The following is a 25,413-nucleotide window of genomic DNA, read 5'->3' on the forward strand; positions in this document are numbered from 1 at the left end:
TAACAACTGCTCCGGAGCTGGGGCCACAGTTGGGGGCACAGCGGTAGTGTCCAAATCCCCAACCCTGCGCCTTAGCTGGTCTATGTGCCGGCGCCATAAGCGTCCGTTCTCTTTTTTAAAAAAAATATTTTTTATTGATTTTCCAATAAAAAACATCCAATTAAATATCCGATCATAATACTTCAATTAAAAACTAAAAAACTAAAATAAAAAAGATCAAATTATAGTTCAAATCGTATTTATTAATTTCTTGGGGCTCCCCACGGTCTGGATCTCTAGAACATATCTCCGCATCTTAGTCCTGCTTCTCCTTGTCGTTTCCACATTTTCCACATCTCGATATTAATGCTTGGTAATTTTTTGTCCCTGGGTCCAGGATTCTCATTCATGTCAAACACCATATACTTTCATCTGCCGAATACAGCTTTGTTAATATAAAATTTTTCCAACTGCCTTTTTATCAGCTCAGCTTCGTCTGATTCCGTTCCAATTCCGGGATGTTGTCCAAATCTGTTATCTTTTATGGCGCAGCAACTCATTAATTGTCCAACAAGCGTCCGTTCTCGAGTGTCACCTGGTACGAACGGGGCCCTGTGACCCCCACTACTGTGGCCGACACCCAAGGAATGTCCCCCACAAAGTTCTGGGCAAAAACCTGGAATAAATGACCGTGGTGTGTTAATATATAACAAGACTGTTAATATATAACAAGATGCTCTGGCTGGCACAGAGCATCCACTAGCATGTCCATTCTAGGAATGTTGTACTTGATTGCTATGTGCTTCACATCCCTCAGGTTTCTCCCCAGAACCTGGTTGGCCAATGGGAATGCTGGACTATCTAGTCCAATGCTGGACTAGATCGCCTGATTCAGCAGGCTTACCTTATGTCCTTGTGTGCTGTGTGAAGGTAAAATTCACATTTGCTGCTCTGTGCACTTTTGTCTCTGGCGCTGACCACCATGTGCTCACCCCCAGAAAATTGCCCAGAAGGGACTCTCACCCCAGACTGAAAAAGATTCCCTTGCACCTGGGCTAATTCCTCCTTATGGTGGTCAATTGATCATTGCTTGATAATTTGTATTCACAATCCCAATGTTTAAGATGCAGGTTGCAGATGATCCGTCACTAACTTGTCCTTCCCTTGCCTCCTCCCCTCAAGGGTTCAAGGCTAGAAGAGAGGAGGTAGAGCGGTCCTCCTTGTCCTCGTGCGCCGGCTTTTGGCCCCTTCGTTAGGGATTGTGGAGAAATTTGATTCAGTTTGCATTTAAAGACGAACACACCTAATTCACACTTCCCATAACAATATGAGAACCGAAACGCAGCCCTCCTTTGGAACCTACTTCTCTGAATTTTGCAATGTAGCAAAATAATATGCACAAGAATACTGGGGTAATGCGGAAATAAAAACACACAAATCAAAATAATATACAGAAATGTGTTGTGTTAGGGGAAATCAATTTGCAAAAATATGTGTACAGTCATACCTTGGATTCTGAACGCCTTGCAAATCAAACATTTTGACTCGTGAATGCCGCAAACCCGGAAGTGAGTGTTCCGGTTTGGAAACGTTCTTTGGAACCCAAACGTCCGACTTGGCTTCCGTTTTAGTGCAGGAAGCTCCTACAGCCAATTGGAAGCCGCATCTTGGTTGTCGAACATTTTCGGACATCAAACGGATTCCATCCAACAACCAAGGTACAACTGTATTAGGCATGACTGCATACGAATGTGTTATAAGGTATATTACAAGAAATTCGCACCAAAATGCTGATTAGTTTTCATAGGGCTTCACAGGAAAGAAACTGATGTGCAAATGTGGAGAGCTATACTTAAGATTGGGATGCGGGTGGCGCTGTGGGCCTAGGACTTGCCGATCAGAAGGTCGGTGGTTCAAATCCCTGCAATGGGGTGAGCTCCCATTGCTGGGTCCCTGCTCCTGCCAACCTAGCAGTTTGAAAGCACGTCAAAGTACAAGTAGATAAATAGGTACCGCTCTGGTGGGAAGGTAAACAGCGTTTCCGTGAGCTGCTCTGGTTCGCCAGAAGCGGCTTAGTCATGCTGGCCACATGACCCGGAAGCTGTACGTTGGCTCCCTCGGCCAATAAAGCGAGATGAGCGCTGCAATCCCAGAGTCGTCCGCGACTGGACCTAATGGTCAGGGGTCCCTTTACCTTTACCTATACTTAAGACTGGGAAAATGAAAAATCGAGAGAAATCAAAATGGACAGACTGGCCCATCCGTCCCTTCCACAAGGATGTTCTCCCTGTGGCCTGAACTTTGCTCAAAAGGAACTGCCAGCTTTGTGTCCCACCCCTTTCCTGAGGAAGGTTGATGCTTGCTAGATGAGGCTTTGCTTTCACTTTCACGCCAGGAGAACGTGAGAAGAAAAGCTGACGAACTAGCTCCAAGATGGTGAGTGGGGTGCAGAGAAAGGGCATGTCAGAGGGGGAACCACCCTTTCTTCATGTGGGAGTGGGGTGGTGCTTCTGGTTCAGCCTTAACATGTGCTGTTGATCCCCAGCACTGAGCTGTTGCTTTATCATCATCAGGAAAAGCGACAGCATCTTTCTTGACATGTGATGCAGTTCACTCCTAAGGAAAGGATCGGCTCTTAACGGCCTCGTTTTAGCTGGCACAGCCCCTATTTAATGCCCCTTTCCTTAGCAGAGCACTGCCCCTGTTTTGCCTTGTGGGAAAATCATGTTGTTGACTTCTCAAAAGTTTTGTGAATCTGCGTAAGAGTTTCTTCAGGATAGAATCTTCCTCTCCATCCCATGTTCCGTGACATCACCTACACGGTTGAAAGTTTGGCTACTCTGAAGTAAGTCCCATTGTTAAATGTGGCTTGCAGGGTATGGGAAAGCAGCCTAAAGATGTTTGGGGAAAGTAGAAGAGCCTTTACTCTCAGGAAGTCAGGTGAGCAGAAGGCAGACTGAGATCTCTCAGGAGTTATTTGTGTCAAATCGGCAGATGTTTATGGCTCCAGGATCTAATAGGATCTTTTCTAACTGAAAAGCTTACCTGACCCCAAGTTAGGTTGCTGAAAAAGGACACGGGTTTGGGGGTGGAGAACCAGGAGTGGGTTTTGGGCAAAAATACTTTTGATCTTGGTCCTGGTACTGATCATAAATTCCTTAGCTGAAAATGTGCTCTGAGGTTTCCCGTTCCTTAATTTTTAGTACTGAGTCTTCTATGTTTTATGTGTTTAATGTGTCTGGATTACCTGTGTTTTATAGATTCCCGCCTCTCTTTTATGATTTTTATTGTCTAAATTATGCCAATAAAGGATGAATGAATGAATATTAGTATATAAATGCAGGTTACACTAGCACAGAAGATGGGGGTAGACTCTCAAAACCTGAGCTGGGGTTCTGTGCAGTGTTCTCGTCTCTACCCTGGGCCCTTGAAGGCCATTCTGTTAAAACAAATTCTCGTTTTAAACAATGGATACATAAAACTCTGCCTTTAAAATACATTCAATGCATCTTTTCCTAGTCAAAGAATCCTGGCATTCTGACTTCTCTGAATTTAGCAATGTAGCAAAATAATATGCACAAGAGTACTGGGGTAATGCGGAAATAAAAACACACATATGAAAATAATATACAGAAACGTGTTGTATCAGGAGAAATCAATTTGCAAAAATACGTGTATGAGACGCAACTGCATGAAAACGTGTTATAGGGTATATTACAAGAAATGCAAACCAAAGTGCTGATTAGTTTTCATGGGAGCTTTGGGGAAAGAAAGTGCACCTGATGTGGGAGTGTGGAGAGATATTGTTAGGATTGGAAAAATGAGAAATTGAGAGGAACCAAAATGGACAGACTGGCCCATCTCTCCCTTCCACAATGGTGTTCTCCCTGTGGCGTGAACTTTGCTCAAAAGGAGCTGCCAGCTTTGTGTCCCACCCCTTTCCTGATAGATAGATGAGGCTTTGCTTTCACTTTCACGCCAGGAGAATGTGAGACGAAAAGTTGATGAACCAGCTCCAAGATGGCGGGTGGGGTGCAGAGATAGTGCCTTTCAGAGGGGGAACAACCCTTTCTTCATGGGGGAGAGTGGTGGTGCTCCTGGCTCAGCCTTAACATGTGGTGTCTAAATTATGCCATAAAAGATGACTGAATGAATATTAGTATATAAATGCAGTTTATTTTTGAATTATGGTGCTGGAGGAGACTCTTGAGAGTCCCATGGACTGCAAGAAGATCAAACCTCTCCATTCTGAAGGAAATCAGCCCTGAGTGCTCACTCGAAGGACAGATCCTGAAGCTGAGGCTCCAATACTTTGGCTACCTCATGAGAAGAGAAGACTCCCTGGAAAAGACCCAGATGTTGGGAAAGATGGAGGGCACAAGGAGAATGAGATGACAGAGGACGAGATGGTTGGATAGTGTTCTCGAAGCTACCAGCATGAGTTTGACCAAACTGCGGGAGGCAGTGGAAGACAGGAGTGCCTGGCGTGCTCTGGTCCATGGGGTCACGAAAAGTCAGACACAACTAAACAACAACAACAAATGCAGTGTATACTAGCACAGAAGATGGGGGTATACTCTCGAAACCTGAGCTGGGGCTCTGTGCAGTGTTGTCGTCTGCACCCAGGGCCCTTGAAGGCTATGCTCTTAAAACAAATTCTCATTTCATACAACGGATGCATAAAATTCTACCTTTAAAATACATTCGACACGCCTTTCCCCTCCTCAAATAATTCTGGGCATTCTGGCATTACCCCTGAGAGTTATGATTCTCAGCAACCCCTAACAAAGTACAATGAGGTGAGGAGAGAATGTGCTTCCAATGTGCTTTAAAACTATAGCATGTATGCAGCCGATATAAACAGTTTCCATTAAAATTTGAGTTCTCTTCATGACGGTTGGGATGGTTCTGAGGCTGAGTTTGAGGCTATTGGATCGAGAATGTGATGACCTTATTTTTGCGCTTTCCTCCCCACTCCACAGAGTTTTCCCATTGCTGCTGCTTGGACCAATATTGAAGGCCTCAGTGAGGGAAAGAGATTTTTAATCCAAGGCTTTGTCCGACCATACACGAAAAGGTTTGTAAAGCCTGCTGGTCACGTTCGATTCCCTTTGTTTTTTGGGAGCTGTTCTGCCCCATCCATCTCTTCCTCTCAGAACTGGCCCTTCTTCCTCTGTGACCAAAATCATGGATGTGGGGTGATGCATGCAGTCCGTCAGGGTAGTGAAGCTGCCGTGTTCTGCTGTTGAATCTTCTTGAGTTCATTTAGGAATAATTTACAAAAATAGTACTCCATAAAGAAATGCTGATTTAAAATAAAATTTAAAAAAGTTTGAAAAGCGTTGTTGCTGATTTGAATGTGTTACTGTGGGGCTTATTTTGCCGCTTGATTTCGTTGCCATTCGTTGTTGTAATAGACTACCACAAAAAAGACACAACAAACAAATAAAAGTATCATAGAAGTGTAGAGTTGGAAGGAACCACGAGAGTCATCTAGTCTACCCCCTGCAATGCAGGAATATTTGTTCAGTGTGAGGCTCGAATCCACAACCCTGAGATTAAGAGTCTCGTGGTCCACTGGCTGAGCTAAATAATCATTTTGAGGTATTCAACACACACACACACACACACAAACACCTGAAAACTAATAACACCCCCTTGCACTGTCAGTTTGCCTTTCTTGGTGCAGAAAGTACAGTGGTACCTCGGGTTAAGTACTTAATAAGTTCTGGAGGTCCGTTCTTAACCTGAAACTGTTCTTAACCTGAAGCACCACTTTAGCTAATGGGGCCTCCCGCTGCTGCCGCGCCACCAGAGCACGATTTCTGTTCTCATCCTGAAGCAAAGTTCTTAACCTGAGGCACTATTTCTGGGTTAGTGGAGTCTGTAACCTGAAGCGTAGGGACATGGGTGGCGCTGTGGGTTAAACCACAGAGCCTAGGACTTGCCGATCAGAAGGTCGGTGGTTCGAATCCCCGCAACGGGGTGAGCTCCCGTTGCTCGGTCCCTGCTCCTGCCAACCTAGCAGTTCGAAAGCATGTCAAAGTGCAAGTAGATAAATAGGTATCGCTCCGGCGGGAAGGTAAACGGCATTTCTGTGCGCTGCTCTGGTTCGCCAGAAGCAGCTTAGTCATGCTGACCACATGACCCGGAAGCTGTATGCCGGCTCCCTCAACCAATAAAGCGAGATGAGTGCTGCAACCCCAGAGTCGGCCACGAGTGGCCCTAATGGTCAGGGGTCCCTTTACCTTTACCTTTAACCTGAAGCGTATGTAACCTGAAGCGTATGTAACCCAAGGTATCACTGTATTGATCTGACGTGTAGAGATCTTTCGTATTTTAATTAATTCAAGAGGATTCTGAAAGCTTCTCTGTGTGAAAGAAACAAGCAAGAAGGTTCATGATGTTTGAGTACTATCTCCAGAGAAGCTAGTACAGCTGGTTTAAACTGGTTCTCTTATCTCTTTCTGTGAAGGTCATGCTGACTATAAAAGTAGGGCCAGAAGGAGCCTGGACTTCCCTTTCACTTTCTATCTCTTTTCCTTTTGGTGTGGTGTTCTGTATACCGTATAGTGTTAAGGTGTAGACTTAGTATAAATTATCATATGTTTAAGTTAAGTCTGCTGCAACTGGATTTCTTAGGGACAGTGCCAATCCTGAATGTATTGGATTTGTGACCATTATGCTCACCTGCCTTCAGTAGCAGTAAAGCTCTGCTGGATGAACTATTAATAGCCTCTGGTCTATTTTTAGGGAATCCTGCAACGTGTTTAAATTTTTACTCTGCTAACTATATCTTATGTACTAAGCCTGGAGTATATTTCACTGTACATTGGGGTTCTGCTCTGGATCAGTATTAAATAGAATTCTATGACATGCATATCACACACTGTAACTCTTCAATAAGCTATAAAGTGTTAATATTACAACAGAACAGAAGCACACACACACACACCAAGTTTCTTGGAACCTGGCTTGCATTTTCTCAGTGGCCAGAGCAAATCTTGAGACTTGGATGTTAATGAATATGTCTTCCCCTGGAATATATATATATATATTTACTGTTTTTGCGTTGTTATAGCTGAGAGCCAGTGAGCATCTTATCACAGAGGTGTATTGGACTGCAGGGGCACATGCACCGGAAGTCCTGATTCAAGCTGTTCCCTCAGCTCTCTGTTTTGTCAAGCAAGGAACTGGGAATCGGGGATAAGGATCTGGGAACAAACTTCAGCCTGTTATTCTTTGGAGGGTTAATTCAGAGCACTGTCAAGTACATGCCTTGATAGAATTATATTCATGCTTAAAAGACTCGGTGAGGATAATCAATGGGCATGCTATAGGTGCACAGAAACTTTACTGTGGTGTTCCCACTTCCTTTTGCTGAGTCCCAGTTGTGCTCCTCCATGACTCCTGCCCTTTCCAAACCTTGCCTTTCTCTCTTGCTCCATTCTCCCCTCCATTTGGCCTTTTCTTTTTTCTTTTTTGGTTTGCATGTTTGTTTTATTTTTGTTTAAATAATACAGAAAAAAACAAAACAACAACAAAAAATTGAAAACAATCCAAAAACATTGAAAACAAATATTACATACTTATCATATAATACGCCCCCCACCCGCAGCTTTCTTCCACCACAATTCGACTTCTTTGAATCTCTATTTCCACCTTTATCTTTGCATTCTCCAAATGTATCATTCTTTGTATTTCTTTTATCTCTTCTCTTTTCCAATTCATAGATATACTTTACATTTTTATTCTAGGCAGATTAGCATATCTTTCTCAGAACAAGATTTTAACATATAATCTTACAAACATTTCCATTCCGTTTTAATTTTTGATTTGACTGATATCTTACGATTGAGGTTAGCTTTGCCAGTTCTAAATATTCATTTAATTTGCAAATCCACTCCTTTTTTGAGGGCAAGATTTGAGATTTCTGTTTAGAAGCAATCACTACCCTGGTTGCCGTAGTTGCATACAGTGGTGCCTCGCAAGACGAAAAGAATCCGTTCTGTGAGTCTCTTCGTCTAGCGGTTTTTTCGTCTTGCGAAGCAAGCCCATTGACGGATTAGCGGATTAGCGCTATTAGCGCTATTAGCGGCTTTTAGCGGCTTTTAGCGGCTTATCAGCTTATCGGATAAGCAGATAAGCGGCTTAACGGCTTAGAAAAAGGGGGGGGAAGGGAAAAAACCCCGCAGGAACTCGCAAGACATTTTCGTCTTGCGAAGCAAGCCCATAGGAGCTTCGTTTTGCGAAGCACCTCCAAAACGGAAAACTCTTTCGTCTAGCGAGTTTTCCGTCTTGCGAGGCATTCGTCTTGCGGGGCACCACTGTATAGAAAAATTCTTTTTTTCCACTTGCGGTATAGCTTTCCCTATCACGCCTAGGAGATATGCCTCTGGCTTTCTAACAATTGGGATTTTCAACATTTTCTTTAATTCCTCATGTATTACTTCCCAAAATTTCTCAATCTCCTCACAACCCCACCACATGTGTATTGTTGTTCCTGCTTCTTTGTCCACTTGGCTTTTCCAGTTCCTTTCCCTCTGCGATCGGCTGCTCTCTCCTTCCTCACAGTGCTTCTGCCCTTCTTACATTTCAGATTTGCAGTGAATTTTCTGTGCGCCAATGGCGACATCGCCTTCCACTTCAATCCGCGATTCGATACGCTAAACCCGATGGTTGTGTGCAACACTCAAATGAAAAGTAAAAAACGGCTCTGGGAGTCCTGGAAGAGCGACGAAGTCTTCTGGGGGGAAGAGGAAATTGCCCCCAGCACACCTTTCAAGCAGAACAGTTCTTTTGAGATGACCATCAATGTTGAGAGTGGCTGCTATCAGGTGCGGTGGGACTGGGATGGTGAGCTAGGTTACTCCATTTGATAGCAAGCAACCTGGAGTGGCGTGGGTGGCGCTGTGGTGTAAACCACAGAGCCTAGGACTTGCCGATCAGAAGGTTAGCGGTTCAAATCCCCGCAACGGGGTGAGCTCCCGTTGCTTGGTCCCAGCTCCTGCCAACCTAGCAGTTCGAAAGCACACCAGTGCAAGTAGATAAGTAGGTACCGCTCCGGCGGGAAGGTAAATGGTGTTTCCATGCGCTGCTCTGGTTTCGCCAGAAGCGGAATGACCTGGAAGCTGTACGCCGGCTCCCTCGGCCAGTAAAGCGAGATGAGCGCCGCAACCCCAGAGTCAGCCACGACTGGACCTAATGGTCAGGGGTCCCTTTACCTTTTTAACCTGGAGTGTCAGCTGGAAAAGGAAAGGCTGAGGAGGAGAGGAAGACTCTCCTATATTCCTGGAACCAGAAATGTTTTAGGATTTAACCAATCCCCAGATGCAGCAGTTGCTGAGACTAGCCGAGTCGCTAAGCAAACAAAGCAGGGATATGCGCCATTAGCAGAGACTCTGTACCAGGCAGCAGAGGGATGCGGCCCCTTCTCCATCTCTGTGTCAGTTAGCAGAGTTGCGCTTAGGATCTCAGCTTGCCTGAAGTGAGCTAGGGGGGAAAGGTGTCAGTTTGTAAGAGGCGGCAGGCTGGAGAAAGGCAGGGATCAGAGCACCATGTGGGCTGGCAGCTTGAATCCAGAATCGTGGCCATGAGAGAAGCAGGACTCATCGTAGGCTCAGGTTGAATATATGTGTAAATAAACCATCTATTATAAAGACACCACAGTCTTCGCTGTGTCTCGTTCCCAAAGGAAACACGAACCCTGCCGGGACCCCTGGAGTCTCGCACTGGTGTGGAGATTGGGGTGGCGTGCAACAATGCTGGGTAAATAACTGGGGAGAAATACAGGGGTTTGCTTTTTTAAACTATTATTTGTTTAAGCCATAAAATTTATATGCTGCTTGATTTTTTTTTGGGGGGGGGGGAAGCCTCAAAGCAGTTTATTTAAGGATCTAGAACTAACCAGCCAATCAGAATTCAAGTTACCTCAGCATGGATTGTATCAGGGCTTGTCCACACGTGACTTGGCTCCACACTTTCTAGGCACAGGTCCAGGTGGCTGTTGTTGTTTATCCACCACCACCACCACCACCCAGGAAAAACCAGTGTTTTACCATTAATCGGAGCAAAATGCAACCCACAGAAAACCCTATTGCTGTTTGCTCTGATTCAGCGGTAAAGAGTGGTTTTCGCCAGGGAAAAGCAGCAGGAGGAGAAGAAATGTGGGATAAGCTCTCAGTGTGAATGTGCAGGCCAGCAGTGAAGTGAGAGTGTGTCCCTGTGGGTAAAATACTGTCTTCTTCAGCACTGTGGGAGTGAAGCTACTGGCTTAAAAGGAAATAATAGGCATAGCTGTCAACTTTTCCCTGTTCTTGCGAGGAATCCTATTCGGAATAAGGGAATTTCCCTTAAAAAAATGGGAAACATTGACAGCTATGATAATGGGGCTAGTGAGCTTGCCTCACCACAACTCGGCTTCCCTACCTAGCCAAAATCTTGTTTCTGACTCACCCACACACTTTTCTCAGGCTTGGGCTAAAACAAATGACACCAGTTATTCTTAATTAAATTTCTCAGTTGCAACCCAAAGCATCTTGCAACCAGTCTAACTTCTGAGCTATAAGCAGCGAAATATTCAGAATTGTTTTCTTGACTGCAAATACGGGATTCAAATCTGTGTGAGATATTATGCAAACAAAGGCAGGGGCTGAGGGGGTAGAATGTTGGGGAAGTGGCAGGTGGAAAGTGACAGTTGTGTTGCATTTTTCTTTTTTAAAATTAAATGTAAAGCTGTAGAGAAAAAAGAAAATGCTCCATCTAGTGGTGGAAGCAAAGAGTATAGAGAAAACAAAAAACCTGGGTAGAAATAAGGCTAAAACAGGGCGAGGATCTGCTCCTTTTTTTTAGGGTGGAAGTTTTAGACATAGAACAACAGAGCTTTCCAAACTGTGAGTCACAGCACATCAGTGCGTCGGCCGCGGTGTGTAGGTGTATCGTGCGAATGCTCCCTGCGCTCCTCCCGGGGCTGGAAAGGGGTTAGTTTAACCTCCGGTTTGTTAGTAAAGCTGAATTACTGTGTCACGGAATGATTCATGTCTAAAAAGTGTGTCACCAACATGAAAGGTTTGGAAAGCTCTGAGGTAGAAGCTTAGCCCCCCCCCCCCCAAGGCTGTAAACCTCTGTAGCATGGGTAGGCAAACTAAGACCCAGGGGCCGGATCCGGCCCAATCACCTCAATCTGGCCCGCGGACGGTCAGGGAATCAGTGTGTTTTTATATGAGTAGAATGTGCCCTTTTATTTAAAATGCATCTCTGGGTTATTTGTGGGGGCTGCCTGGTGTTTTTACATGAGTAGAATGTGTGCTTTTATTTAAAATGCATCTCTGGGTTATTTGTGGGGGCTGCCTGGTGTTTTTACATGAGTAGAATGTGTGCTTTTATTTAAAATGCATCTCTGGGTTATTTGTGGGGCATAGGAATTTGTTCATTCCCCCCCAAAAAAATATAGTCTGGCCCCCCACTTTTAGTATCTTCAGCTCACAGGCAGAGGTACCTGGCCTCCCCCGAGGCAATTGAGCAAGATACTGTGTTTACCGTCCGTCTGCGACCTCCGGCAGGCTAGGTAAACAAACCCGGCGATTCTTCTCATTAGTCGTGAGATAGAACACACCCTCTGCTTCTCTGCTTCTCTCTCCCTCCCTGCATTCTCCCAGGGAGGAGAAATGAGACAGACAGGAGTCCTTTCTACATGTTTTATTCCTGTCACTCAACAGTACATAGAAATGTGACTGCACCCTTCAGTCTCCATTAGAAGAGTCACAACTCCTCCCCTGTACTTCCAGCACAGGTCAGATGACACACTGAGCTAACATCCGGTGCTCAGTACAGAGAATAGGCTCCACCTTTTCTCCAACAGTACATCTGCAAACCATAACATCCTGTTTTGCATTCCAGCCATCTGGAGCTGGCTTTTGCCTTGGTGCTTTTTCCCCAACATCCTCCCCCAAAAGCATCAATTGGCAAAACATGATCCAGAGAAGAGAACAAACAGTTGTTATACATATAACAGTCCCCTGTTGTTTCAGTTCCACCCTTGGAACTCCCCACCACTGGTTTCACCAGTGTACCTCTCTGGTTGTCTGGCTTCCAAGGAATGAGTGCTTCTGCATTACCTTGGCTAGCTACTCTCTGTTGTGTCTTTGTCTCTGACTTAGACACTGCTTTAACCTGCTTTGAGTTGTTAACAATAGCAACACATGCAACAGCTAAGTTAGCAAACTCTTTTGAATACCTCTTTGATGGTACACCCTTTGTGACTCTCCCAGACCTGCGTTTGAAGTTCTGATCCTCTGTGCTCACTGGTTCAACCTTTGGACTCTGTTGAGAACCAGTAGCTATCAGTGGTTCTTCCTTCACCTGTGAAGGTCTATCCATTGTGTGAGATTTTCTCTCAATGACCGTTACAACTGAACTCTCTGAGCTATCACTGTCATCGTCAGTACCACTGTAATCTGTGACATCAGAAAAATCATCAACATCATCTGAATTGCCACCTGTGGGAAATGTTTGTTCTACAACCCGCTCTTGCTCTGGAGCACTCTCTAGAAACTTTGTGAGAATCACCTGACCAGATTCAGACAAAATTACTCTGTAGAGACCCTTTTCATATCCCACAAAAATGCCTCTGGCATTCTTTACTCCACCTGGAGCTTCTGTTCTCACATGAGACCCGAAAACCTTAAAATAGGCAACAGAAGGTTTTCTATTGAACAGCTTCTCAAAAGGAGAACATCCCAACTCTGTTGAGACTTTTCTCAACCACACATGAAGATAGGACGCTAGCGATTCGGCCCAATATTCATGTGGCAAATGTGAACTCAGCAATTGCGCATTCATCCCCTTTTGCAATTCTTTGTTCACCCTTACACAGACCCCCCTGTTCCACGCTTCTGGCGAAACAGCAACTTTGTGGTCTATCCCTTTTCCATCCAGGAACTTCTGAAACTTCTGTAACAGAAAAACTTGTTTGTCATCTGTGAAAAGACAATCAATGTTAGCATCATGCATACTTTTAACCTTGTCACAAAACTCCTGAAACTTTTCTAAAGTTTCTTGCGGTTTCTCCATCATATAAACCCAAGAATAATTAGTGAAACAATCCACACACAAAAGGTAATATTTTGCATTGCCCCTAGATGGTTCTAGAGGACCAATCACATCAGCATACACCCGCTGAAATGCTCTGTCGACCTTCTTGGTCACCTTCCTGGTGCTCACACTGGTCACACCTGCAAGAGAGATTTCGTTAGAATCAGAAGAATTACATTTCATGTAATCACTTTGATCAAAAGTCAACAAATACAGTCCATCTTTCTCTTTGGCAGTAAGAAACAGTTCTCCATCTTTGTAGATCTTGCAGCTTTTAGCATCATAGGTCAGTTTCAGTCCTTTCTTTGCAATCTGCGACACACTCAGCAGATTAAATTTCAGTTCTGGAACCAGGTAAACATCACTTATAGTCAAGTTCAGACTCTCAAGATACACAGTCCCAATTCCTGTTGCTTCCAACTCTTGACTGTTGGCCTGTTTCACAGCGAAGCTTTGCTTCTTCAACGTCGAAAACAGTTGTCTGTGCGGGCACATATGAACCGTCGCGCCCGTGTCAATTATGAACGAGTTCCCAACATCTGGCGTGGTTCCTTTCACCATCATAGCCTTTGCAGGTTTCACCTGGCACTTGGAACGGCTTTTGCCTGACGCCTCAGGCTTCGTAGAGCTGCTCTTTGCTCTTCTTGACTGGCGCGGCTTCTTACAGTTTCGCTGTAGATGCCCAGTCTGTCCACAATTGTAGCATCGGACAGCACTCAATGCTACTCCATGCTTCCCAGTAGCATCAGCAGTGGGGGAATTAGAACTCCGTTCCTTCCTCTCCCTGTCAGCAACACCCATTGCACCTTGTTCAGGAACACCAACAGTTCCAACAGCCACAGTTCCTGCACTCTCCCCTCTGGGGTCAAAGCTCTCCTCAGCTTTCGATGAGCTCTTAGGAACTTGGCCAGCATCATCTTGGCTCACCCCTTCTGGGGTAGTTATCCATCCAGACCCTGATGAATAACTGTCTCTGGTCAGGGGAGATGAGTTAGGCAAGTCTCCCCCCTTCTTGGCATCCATTTTGAATCCAAGCCTCTCTCACTTTCAAACAAGCTGTAAAATCCAACAGTTGTTTTTTTCTTTCTCACGCAGGCAAACTGCAAGTTGTTTACGCTCTTTTGCACCTGGCAGCTAAACTCTGGCTGCTATGGAAAGTCCCTTCCAAGGGCACGTAAACTTGTAGCCAAAACACTCTCTGGTTTTGTTTCGCTTTCCCAGGCTCACACTCACAGTCCAGCCCCTTTGCCAGTAACTTTCCAACTTTCCGTTACTTAGCAACAATGCATTCCAATAGGACAGTTTATCAACCACAAGAATTTGTGGAATGCAGGCTTCAGCCTTTAAGCTGCAGGCCTCTTCCTCCCGGAGCTTTTGTTTCCGTTGAAACGCAGCTCCGTGAACCAGTGAATTAATCAAACTGCGTTCACACTTCTAGCCCGAAATGCAGCATACCTTGAACTTTGTTGCTCTGGAAAACACCTCTTCTTTCCACCAGCTGTCTGTTGAGCCTCTGGCTTCTTTCAGACGCTTGCCTTCTCCCTTGGAGCAGAGGAGGACAATCCACCAGCCTCTCATTCAGAGGTCGATGGATCGAAACCATCCTCTGCTACCATATTTTAGTATCTTCAGCTCACAGGCAGAGGTACCTGGCCTCCCCCGAGGCAATTGAGCAAGATACTGTGTTTACCGTCCGTCTGCGACCTCCGGCAGGCTAGGTAAACAAACCCGGCGATTCTTCTCATTAGTCGTGAGATAGAACACACCCTCTGCTTCTCTGCTTCTCTCTCCCTCCCTGCATTCTCCCAGGGAGGAGAAATGAGACAGACAGGAGTCCTTTCTACATGTTTTATTCCTGTCACTCAACAGTACATAGAAATGTGACTGCACCCTTCAGTCTCCATTAGAAGAGTCACAACTCCTCCCCTGTACTTCCAGCACAGGTCAGATGACACACTGAGCTAACATCCGGTGCTCAGTACAGAGAATAGGCTCCACCTTTTCTCCAACAGTACATCTGCAAACCATAACATCCTGTTTTGCATTCCAGCCATCTGGAGCTGGCTTTTGCCTTGGTGCTTTTTCCCAACACCCACAAGGTCTGAGGAACAGTGGACCGGCCCCCCTGATGAAAAAGTTTGCTGACCCCTACGTGTAGTGTAAGCTGCGCTGATTATCTAAACGGCAGAAAGGAAGGGCAAAAACATGTTAAATTAAGTAGAAAACATTTACATTACTCTGGAATAAGCTTCGGTGAAATAGCTGACAGTCAGATATATCCCACGAGAACTTACACTGTATTACGCCTGGTAATCTTTTAAACACCTGAAGCCTTCTTCTTGTCCCTGCCAACTGGTAATTGAATGCTTTGTTTCATTTTTCCTGTAGGTGTATGTCAATGGAAATCGCTTTTTGGAGTACAAGCACCGTGTTCCCCTCAAAGAAATCCAGACCTTGGAGGTCAAAGGTGATGTCTCAGTGAACTGCTTTGAATTTTCTGAGATTAAAGTGAGTTGGTTTTTCTCCTCTTTCGTCCTTAGCTTAAACTTGCCAGTCTGGTTTATGGGGCATCTAACCTGGGAAACAGCCATTTGTCAAAGAAATGAGGCTCCCCAAAAATAATTTGAGGAGGCCCTCACCTTTTTACCTGCAAAATTCTGGACAGGATATTAATGATTTCTGGGAGAATGCCTGATTTCTGCTTTTAAGTGATTCAGCACAGAGTTGGAAAAGATGGATGAGACTGCATAGCAGTTTCAGGTCTCTGAGGATGAAAAGTTGAAACAAGAAAACAGTTATGATGCAGGTGGCTGGATTTCTAAAGCTTAGTCCCCACTATCTGAAGCCATGCACTTTTCAACATCTGCTCTCATCCCCTGGTATCTATATTTTTGTGTTCCAGGCTCCACCCCCTTACAGCCCTCCTAATTCTGGTGACACCACATATAACAAAGTAAGTCAGTCCCCTGTGTTTATTTGTACTTCTCTCCCAATAATGGATGGAACTGGTAAAGATTTTTCAGTAAGCTCAATTCTGCACATGAGTTTATAATTTTTTTTAAAAAGTCCTCATGAAGATTCATTAGCAGTTTAATTGAATTTATTGTGATATGCATATGTGTGTACAATTTTGCCTGATGGGGTTTTCCCCCGCAAAGCAACTTCCCCTAATAGAATGCACATTCTTGTGTTGTTGTTTTTAAAAATATACTATATGCATCTTTGTACACATTATTTGGCTTGGAAACTGCACTGCAATATTTGGAAAAGTGGCTTTCAAAGAATGCCCGTGTTTTGGTTTGCGTACCCTTTAGGAAACTGTGAATTAGGGAGGTTCACTTTGTGAGTGCAAACTGAATCAGATTTCTCCCCCACGCCAGCCAATACAGTGTATCCTAACTGAGATTGCAGCTCTGCCTTCCATCTCAACACAGCCTGCAGGGCTTTACCATGATGTCCAAAGGCATATTTCCCCCTAAAAGTCACTGCCTCTGCTGGATAACAAAAATTTGGGATTTCTTTGGGTTTGTTCAGAGCAATTATCCTTAAAAAAACAAACAAAAAACTTTGCTTTTACTCAACTTTTAATGCCATATGTATTGAGCACTGTAAGGGACGCGGGTAGCGCTGTGGGTTAAACCACAGAGCCTAGTGTTATGTACTGAAGTTCTCACCCTGGGCCAGCAGGGGGATACTGTAGATAGTTTTCACTCAGGTCCACATATGCAAATAAGGGATTGAAAGTGACTTTCAGTAATTGGATAGTTACAGAAAATGGTTACTGTTGCATTCTAGTGGAGCTCTATATAAGCAGGCTGGCTGAACCCTTCAGTTCAGTTCTGTTCTGGCTTTTGAATAAACAAGAGCTGTTTGAAGAATGATGTGCCATCTGATATGTTCACCCACAACTTAACACCTAGGACTTGCCAATCAGAAGGTCGGTGCTACTTTCAAGGGACACGGGTGGTGCTGTGGATTAAACCACAGAGCCTAGGACTTGCCGATCAGAAGGTCGGCGGTTCGAATCCCCACGACGGGGTGAGCTCCCGTTGCTCGGTCCCTGCTCCTGCTAACCTAGCAGTTCAAAAGCACGTCAAAGTGCAAGTAGATAAATAGGTAGGAAGGTAAACGGCATTTCCGTGCGCTGCTCTGGTTCACCAGAAGCAGCTTAGTCATGCTGGCCACATGACCCGGAAGCTGTACGCCGGCTCCCTTGGCCAATAAAGCCAGATGAGCGCCGCAACCCCAGAGTTGGCCACGACTGGACCTAATGGTCAGGGGTCCCTTTACCCTTTACCTTTATTGAGCACTGCAACAGCAATAAGCAGTCACCCCAGCCTCCTCATGGTTGGGCAAGCTTTGACCCCATTTCCTTTATGGCAGTCTTCCATAAGCCCACCTAGGTTGGTTGGTGATAACTTGGCATTGACTTCATTCTGTGCTTTTCTTTTGTCTCTGCCACTCAGCAGGAAGAGAAGCGTGCCCCAGAAGCAAAGTCAACCAAATAGTGAAGACCCAAGATGAGCCTGCGTGGTCCTTTGGAAAACGGAAGCCCTGGCTGGTTGGGTAAAGGGATGGGTGCTCTTTTCCTGACCTCACTGAGGATAGAGTTCATCTGTTATGTGTGGAATGAAGCAAAATTAAGTAGTGTCATAAAAACCAGTAGTTAGCAAAATATTTGCATGTTTTCTATATACTGTACTTTGTTATTGTTGGCTGTTGTGAGGGCAATGGGAGATTGCAAAACGACAAGGCTTGGGGAATAAACATTGTAAACACAAGTAAACCCAAGGCCCTTCAACAGTCACCACCAATGCTTTGTTACCAGCAGATCCTGCTAGCCGTCCTCAATACATTTCCTGGAAATCATTTGTCAGGCAAATGTTTGCAGACAAATCCACAATTTCCATTGATGTCTTTGGGAATCGGTTATCTCTGTCCGCTCCTGCCATGGTTTGTTCCTAAAATGGCTGCAGCCAACCAGGTAAAGGGAAGCAAAGCAAAAAAACAGATTTGTCCAATCTCTCTCCCCACTCCCTTTCCCCACGGTTTCTGTCCAAAAATGGCTGCCACTGACCAGCCAAGCACAATGAGTGAGGAAGTGGGCAAACTCTGGCTTTTTGGATATCTGAATCTGTGGAGTGTATAGCGAGGTTTGGGCATGATTATTTCTGTTTGGATAAGTGAACTGGCAGATAGTGAGCAGGTGGACAGCAGGACCTGCATGTACTTTATGCTGCTTGTGTTTATGCTCGCTTTTAGGTTGCTTTTTTGTGCTGACTGGTAATTCCATTTTAATATTCTTCTGCTTTAATTTGCCATGTTAATAACTTTGTTAACCACCCACAAAGGTGGTATAGAACTGAAACAAACAAGCTTGGAAATTTGAAATATATAAATAAAAGTGCTATATAAATAACAGAAAAGTGAAATGTGTGAGCCTTTAGGAATTATTGCATTACTTTTATGTGATTTCTCTAAAATGCATGTTACATCTGGGGCGATCCTCCTTTTGCCCATGCACAACCAGGAGCACACTTTAAGACTGCCATTTGTGCATTGGCAGCCATGTCAACTGTTGGGCCGGTGGACGTGGTTTGGGGGAGGAAAGGATTCGTAGGCCATATTGGGACCAGCAGCCAGCTTTACACTATAAAAGATCAAACAGAGACTTTTGATGATATTAAGGTTGGCGGAGACCATTTTCAGCCCACATGCCAGGGGTAGATACGGCCTTCGGCAAAAGCGAGCAGAGCAGGAATTTAATGTTTGCCGTCCTCCGGTAGGCTAATTTCTGCACAAGCACACACCTGTGTTCTCCCTCCAGGAAAGGAAGTGGCATTATAGGAGTTCAGGGAGGCATTCCAGCCAGACAAAACACTTAAGGAGCGTTCATAGTGGGGCCAGAGAGAGATGTGGGGTTGTGGCTGGGTTTTTCAGAAGCAAGTCAGGCAAAGTTTGAACCTGCTGAGTCTACCACGATCTACAAAAATGCAAACGCAACACGCTGGCTAATAACTATTAGTGAATATATAATTGGTTATGATGTCATTCAAAATATACGAATAAGCCACATATATCATACAACACATCAATGAATAGCGAGGAACGCCAAGCCATCTCTCAGTGGAAGACATCTCACAAAAGTCTCGAAGGAAGATGTCTCTCAGAAGTCTCAAAAGGACAGTATATCCGGAATAGTTCAACTGTTTCGGAATAAAGTCTTCATCAGCTGGAAATGGAATACAAGGCATTGCAAGCAATGAATGACAACAAAACTGAGCAACCTGCATGTAAGTTATACAGTAGAACAAAATATATAAAGAGGTACATACTGAATAATTATCAATGAAATATACGTACTAGTAAGGATCATACTAGTGGATCAGTGTTCACTGGATAGTGTCGCTGCTGATGCTTGCAACACAAATGCGTAGGACATATAAAGTTGACCACAAGTGTCTCAAATAACAATTAATTGCAGACAATGTAAAGAAACTTAGAGGAACAGTACGTCAATTCCGGCATCACAATGCAAAGACAACCCATAAAGTGACAGACTTAAAACAGAACAGATTTGGATGGTTTTGAAATAGTATTTAAATACAACGGATTTTATGTAAAATAGATTTTAAATAAAACAATTGAAGTCGAGTTCTGAATTCAACCCCCCAGGATATGTGGATTTAAACAAATAAACAGGTTTCTTGTTGATGCAATAGCTGTTCAAAATCTCGCCCAACGCCACGTTTCTTCTGGTTCACCCATAGTACTGTACATAATAAATCTGTATCCGAATGGTGATGTGTGATGAAGTGTTCAACCAGAGGTGCCTTCATGAGGCTGTCAGGGACAAGACATATTCTATGATGGCCCCATATATTTGGAATTAATCTGCCCAAGCCCCCACTTTGGACCCTGCAGACTCATTGTTTAGTTTTCCCCTGAATGATTTTATGGCAGACCTGATGGATTGGATGGGTGGATCCTGGTCGCAAGGATGTGGAATAGCTGCCTGGGAGCTAGATTGGTGTGCGTCTGTATCCAGAGCTGTAGAAGTGACAGTCAGTGTTATCTTTGACAATACAGACTTACCGTATTTTTCGCTCTATAGGACGCACCCGACCATAGGACACATCTTGTTTTAGAGGGGGAGAACAAGAAAAAAAAAATCTCCCCCTGTCTGCTCAGCGCCCCTTCAGCGAAGCGGCAGGAGAAACGGAGCCCCTTCCATTTCTCCTCCCGCTTGGCTGAAGGGGCCCGGCGCAGCTCTCCCTCTCTGCTGAAGCCAGGAGAGTCTTGCTCTCCCGGATTCAGCCAAAGGAACCCGAAGCCTCTGGCTATCCCTGAAGCCTTCGGAGTGCAGCACGAGTTCTCGCTGCGCTCCGGAGGCTTCAGGTTCCTTTTGCTGAAGCCGGGAGAGCAAGACTCTCCTGGCTTCAGCGAAAGGAACCTGAAGCCTGCGGGGCACAGCGGGAACTCGCGCTGTGCTCTGAAGGCTTCAGGCAGCTATCCCTGAAGCCTGGAGAGCGAGAGGGGTCGGTGTGCACCGACCCCTCTCGCTCTCCAAGCTTCAGCGAAAGCAGCGTGAAGCCTCCGGAGCGCTTCGGAGGCTTCGCGTTGCTATCGCTGAAGCCAAGGAGCCTGCATTCGCTCCATAGGACACACACACATTTCCCCTTAATTTTTGGAGGGGGAAAAGTGCGTCCTATAGAGCGAAAAATACGGTAACTCTCTGCTGTGTGCATTCCTTTGAGTGCAAAGTGCCCTTGGCACTTCCCCTGCTAGCTTGGCCAATGGACAGGAATGTTGGGAAGTGTGGAGAAATACTGTATACAGTGGTACCTCGGGTTAAGTACTTAATTCGTTCCGGAGGTCAATTCTTAACCTGAAGCACAACTTTAGCTAATGGGGCCTCCTGCTGCCACTGCGCCGCCGGAGCACGATTTCTGTTCTCATCCTGAAGCAAAGTTCTTAAACCGAGGTACTATTTCTGGGTTAGCGGAGTCTGTAACCTGAAGCGTCTGTAACCTGAAGCATATGTAACCTGAGGTACCACTGTATATCTCTCTGTGTATGTTTGCAAACGCGTTAGAAAGGAAAAAGTTGTTCCCCACACCCACACATGTAGGGTGACTGGAAATAATCAATCAATCTGGAAATAAATTAAATTTCAGTTAGTAAGAATTTTGGGTTATGAGGCTCCACTGCTTCCAACTATATTTTTATTGAATTATTTGGGAGGGTCAATAAAGAAACAACACAAAGGATTTTTTTCTTCTTTGCTAGCAATGGCTGGAATCTTCTAGGCCAGTAAATGAAGAGGAAAAACAGCCCCAAAGGTCAAAGAATGTCAAAATATGAGGCTATATAGCAGTGTCTTTCATTTCCAGTAGGTTGAACCAACCCTAGCACTTTTTATAAGTGAAGAATTCACAAATACTATGGCCCAATGTGTTGTTTTTACATAAGGTTTCCTACCAGTCTTGGTCTAAATCAGGAACAACCAACACAGAGCCCTCCTGATGTTGGGACTATAGCTCCCATTACTCCTGACCACTGATTATGCTGACTAGTTAGGGCTGATGGGAGTTGTAGTGGGACATCATCTGAAGGGCACATTGTTGGCTTCTCCTGGTTTAAATGGTAGGTGGTAGGTGGCAAAGGGGTTTTCTGGAAACCTACCAGAACCTGAACCCTTCGCACCCACTTTTCTCTCTCACTGCAAGCTGCCGCACTTCAAAAATGCAGACTGGCTTCTTGCTTTATGGCTCATATTCATAAGTTGCTTCTTCTGCCCAGCAGAGTGTGCTACACCATTCACCATGTGAACAAATTTCAATATTATTACTATTTCTGAATGCTTTTTTTACATCTGAACACATCCACAAGGTGTGCCAACCTTAAAAGACACAAGGAGTTGTCAATTAATGGGGCATATGCTAACAATTTATCTCTCAAGAACTTTGTGTTGAAGTTCAAACGGCCTTTCAAACCCTTTTCCTCATGGCAGTCACCTCACTTCTATGCGTAACCACAGAGTTTTGTGTTCAGAACCCAATTCTTTGCAGACAGCTTCTGTCGAGAGCACTAGTTTCGACGAAAGTAACAATTTTCACATGTCATCCTAGGACAGAATGCAGGACTTTACTCATGTGTTTGGAAGCTTGTACTGCAATGCGCTCTACGTGGGGCTGCCTTTGAAGGTGACCCGTAAACTGCAATTAATCTAGAATGCGGCAGCTAGACTGGTGACTGGGGGCGGCTGCCGGGACCACATAACACTGGTCCTGAGAGATCTGCATTGGCTCCCGGTATGTTTCCGAGCACAATTCAAAGTGTTGGTGCTGACCTTTAAAGCCCTAAACGGCCTCAAAGGCCCAGTATACCTGAAGGAGCGTCTCCACTTCCATCGTTCAGCCCAGACACTGAGGTCCAGCGCTGAGGGCCTTCTGGCGGTTCCCTCATTAGGAGAAGTGAGGTTACAGGGAACCAGACAGAGGGCCTTCTTGGTAGTGGCGCCCACCCTGTAGAACACCCTCCCTTCAGATGTGAAGGAAATAAGCAGCTATCTTCTCTTTAAAAGACATCTGAAGGCAGCCCTGTTCAGGGAAGTTTTTAATATTAATGCTGTACTGTTTTTAACATTTGATTTGGAGCCGCCCAGAGTGGCTGGGGAAACTCAGCCAGATGGGCGGGGTATAAATAATAAATTATTATTATTATTATTATTATTATTATTTGTGGAGAAGAAAGCAATGAATCAGAGTTGCTTTCTGAACAGACTGGATCCAACCATTCTTCCTTCCTGTCGCATATGGAACAAAGTTTCCCTGCTCTTCTAAAACTGGTTGTCCAGGTTTTTTTGAAAATAATAATAAAATCTCAAAATGGCATGCTTTGTTTCTAAATGAATGAATGAACAGCTTTGATGGTTGCAAATTTTCATTTGCTAGCATCTCACCACCCTTCACATGCAAATATCTCGACATGCTATTTTTTCCCAGTACGTGAAACCATATTTCATGTATTGTTGGTCAAACTTTCAGTAGTTGTGTTCTTTCTCTGCTTTCTGGGGTTTTTCAGAGGATCATCTTCTGTGTCTTCTACTACTTTCTTTTGCTTTCAAAACCTATTTTCCTTCTCTGTCACCTGCCTTTATTTCTCCTACTTTATTGCACTTCTTGTCCTCTGTCACCTGTCTTGGTTTTGTTTTCCTCCTTTTGCTTTGCCTCCTTGCCCTTTCTCGGCACGTTTTCTGCTGCCACTCTGTCCCTTGTCTCATCTTCTTTCCAAATCCTTTATCCCCCCCCCCCCATTTTTTTAAAAATAATTTTTATTAAATTTCCAATTAACAAACCAATCATATCACATTAGTTCCAAATTATACCAATACATAACAAACTCCAAATTTTTTCAAATATTTAGCCAAATTTTAAATTTTTGTTGGGGGTACCCATGCTTCGAGTTCAGAAAGGGTCCAATTCTCTCATATTTCTGCTGCTTTGATGTTCATAAGTCCCATCTTTCCATCTCTCTGTTGTTATCCTTTACAAATCCCCTCTTCCAATCTTCTTGTTATCATTTTTTCCCTTTCTTTATAACCTCTGAGATTATCTCCACAAGCGAGTTGAAGCAAACACCCCCCCATTTTTTAAATTAATTTTCACAAAATTATAAACAAACAAACAAATAAACATACAAACATAAATCATAACCTTATTAAAATTACACTCATTAACATTGTTACATGACTTCCTTACGTCCCCTTGGTTGAATTTCCATGCATATCCTTTTAACAGCTTTCCAAATCATAATTCTTATAAACTTAACTTAGTCTATTAACATCCTTATATCTTTTCAATTCAAAGTTAAACATGTTAAACATCACTTAACGTATATAAATTCCTAAGCCAATCTGTTACCTGCAAGCTATTTCCAATTAGTTTAACTTAACAAATTTAGCTAAATCATCATTAAATTTTGTCTATTCTTCCTGATACTTCTCCTCCTTCTGGTTGCGCACTCTTCCTGTTAGGTCGGCTAGCTCCGAAAAATCCATCATCTTCATCTGCCATTCTTCCACCCCTGGTAATTCTTGGGTTTTCCACTTTTTAGCTAGTAAAATTCGAGCAGCAACTTCCCAAATCCTTTATCAACAGCGGCCTGCATGCTGCCTTTTCCCCTCTGCTGGCATTTTCTTCCACTTTCTCACCCATTTCAATCCTTTCCCCCCCCCCCCCATGTTCTTCTTTCTTTCACCAGGTCTATTTACCTCTTGCAGTCTCTGGGAGACAGGTAGGCAAACTAAGGCCCAGGGGCCGGATGCGGCCCAATCGCCTTCTCAATTCGGCCCGTGGACTGTCCGGGAATCAGCGTGCTTTTACATGAGTAGAATGTGTCCTTTTCTTTGAAATGCATCTCTGGGTCACTTGTGGGGCCTGCCTGGTGTTTTTGCATGAGCAGAATGTGTGGTTTTATTTAAAATGCATATCTGGGTTATTTGTGGGGCATAGGAATTTGTTATTATTATTTTTTTCAAAATATAGTCTGCCCCCCTGCTGAAAACGTTTGCTGACCCTCAGCCAGGACTTGCAAACAGAGGAGGCAGATTGTGAGGGATTGGCAGAGGAAACCGAAGAGAATGAGCTTGTGTCTTTTGGATTTAAGGTAATAATAGATTGCAGGCATTAATTAACTAATTTTAACTAATAAAAATTCAAAAGAAACTTTCAAAGGGAAAAATTTGAAAGCACTTTAAGAAAGATTTAGAAAAGTGGGCCCCCCAAATTCTTTGTTGTGGGACTATATATATATATATATATATAATCACAATTCACACCATTCTAAAAATGGAAGTCCTATTGGACCAGAAAGAGCCCAGATGTGCTAACCACATGGGAGGTGCTTGTCTACTTCCTCCTAGCCAAGGGGAAGTTGTGAAGTACCAAAGATCTTCAAATCAAATCGAAGAGAGATCTGAGAATTAAAATGGAGAAGTCACCATTCACCCAATTAACAATTGTTCGAGTGCCTTTTTAATAACATATATAAATGCCTATATTTCAGGCATTTGATGACCCCCCCCCCCCGCACGAGCTTTGGATATAGAATAGGGCTCCAAAAGGCACCATTGTGCCGCTATTAAGCTGCCCTTTGTCCCCGGATTCCAGAGGGCATGCTATACCGTTCCTCAGGAGGCAGGAACAGTCTGCCAACTTTTGGTTGCTCCAGAAGGGGACAGGCAGCCTCTCCTCATGACTCCAGACATCTCAAAGGAGATTTAGGTCCTAGACAGAGCTCTGGAGATATCCACCTTCTGGAGTTACAGCGAAAACAACA

At 44.3% G+C, this 25,413-nt stretch overlaps 1 protein-coding gene and 1 long non-coding RNA gene across 7 annotated transcripts; one reads left to right on the forward strand and one right to left on the reverse strand.

Moving 5' to 3' along the window:
• The first annotated feature begins 2,297 nt into the window (after positions 1-2,297).
• LOC308484467 (galectin-7-like) lies at positions 2,298-18,497 on the forward strand. Of its 6 annotated transcripts, none has more exons than XM_081019453.1 (6): positions 2,300-2,415; positions 4,962-5,056; positions 8,579-8,816; positions 15,460-15,579; positions 15,974-16,024; positions 17,541-18,497. In XM_081019453.1, the coding sequence occupies exons 1-6, from the start codon at positions 2,413-2,415 to the stop codon at positions 17,577-17,579; spliced, it is 546 nt and encodes a 181-aa protein (XP_080875579.1). In that variant the 5' UTR covers positions 2,300-2,412; the 3' UTR covers positions 17,580-18,497. The 6 variants fall into 6 exon arrangements, 5 of the variants coding, with proteins under 5 accessions (XP_080875580.1, XP_080875579.1, XP_080875578.1 ...); XM_081019452.1 differs by having other exon boundaries at positions 2,301-2,415; positions 17,538-18,497; XM_081019454.1 differs by lacking the exon at positions 15,974-16,024 and having other exon boundaries at positions 2,298-2,415.
• LOC308484637 lies at positions 8,667-9,466 on the reverse strand. The gene is made up of 2 exons (XR_013990065.1): positions 9,213-9,466; positions 8,667-8,869 (listed from the first exon to the last, which is right to left on the reverse strand). It is a non-coding gene; the product is annotated as an uncharacterized lncRNA (long non-coding RNA).
• Positions 18,498-25,413: the final 6,916 nt, after the last annotated feature.

This window comes from Podarcis pityusensis, assembly GCF_964106645.2.
Source record: "Podarcis pityusensis genome assembly, chromosome: 8".
In the NCBI taxonomy this organism is placed as follows: Eukaryota; Metazoa; Chordata; class Lepidosauria; order Squamata; family Lacertidae; genus Podarcis; species Podarcis pityusensis.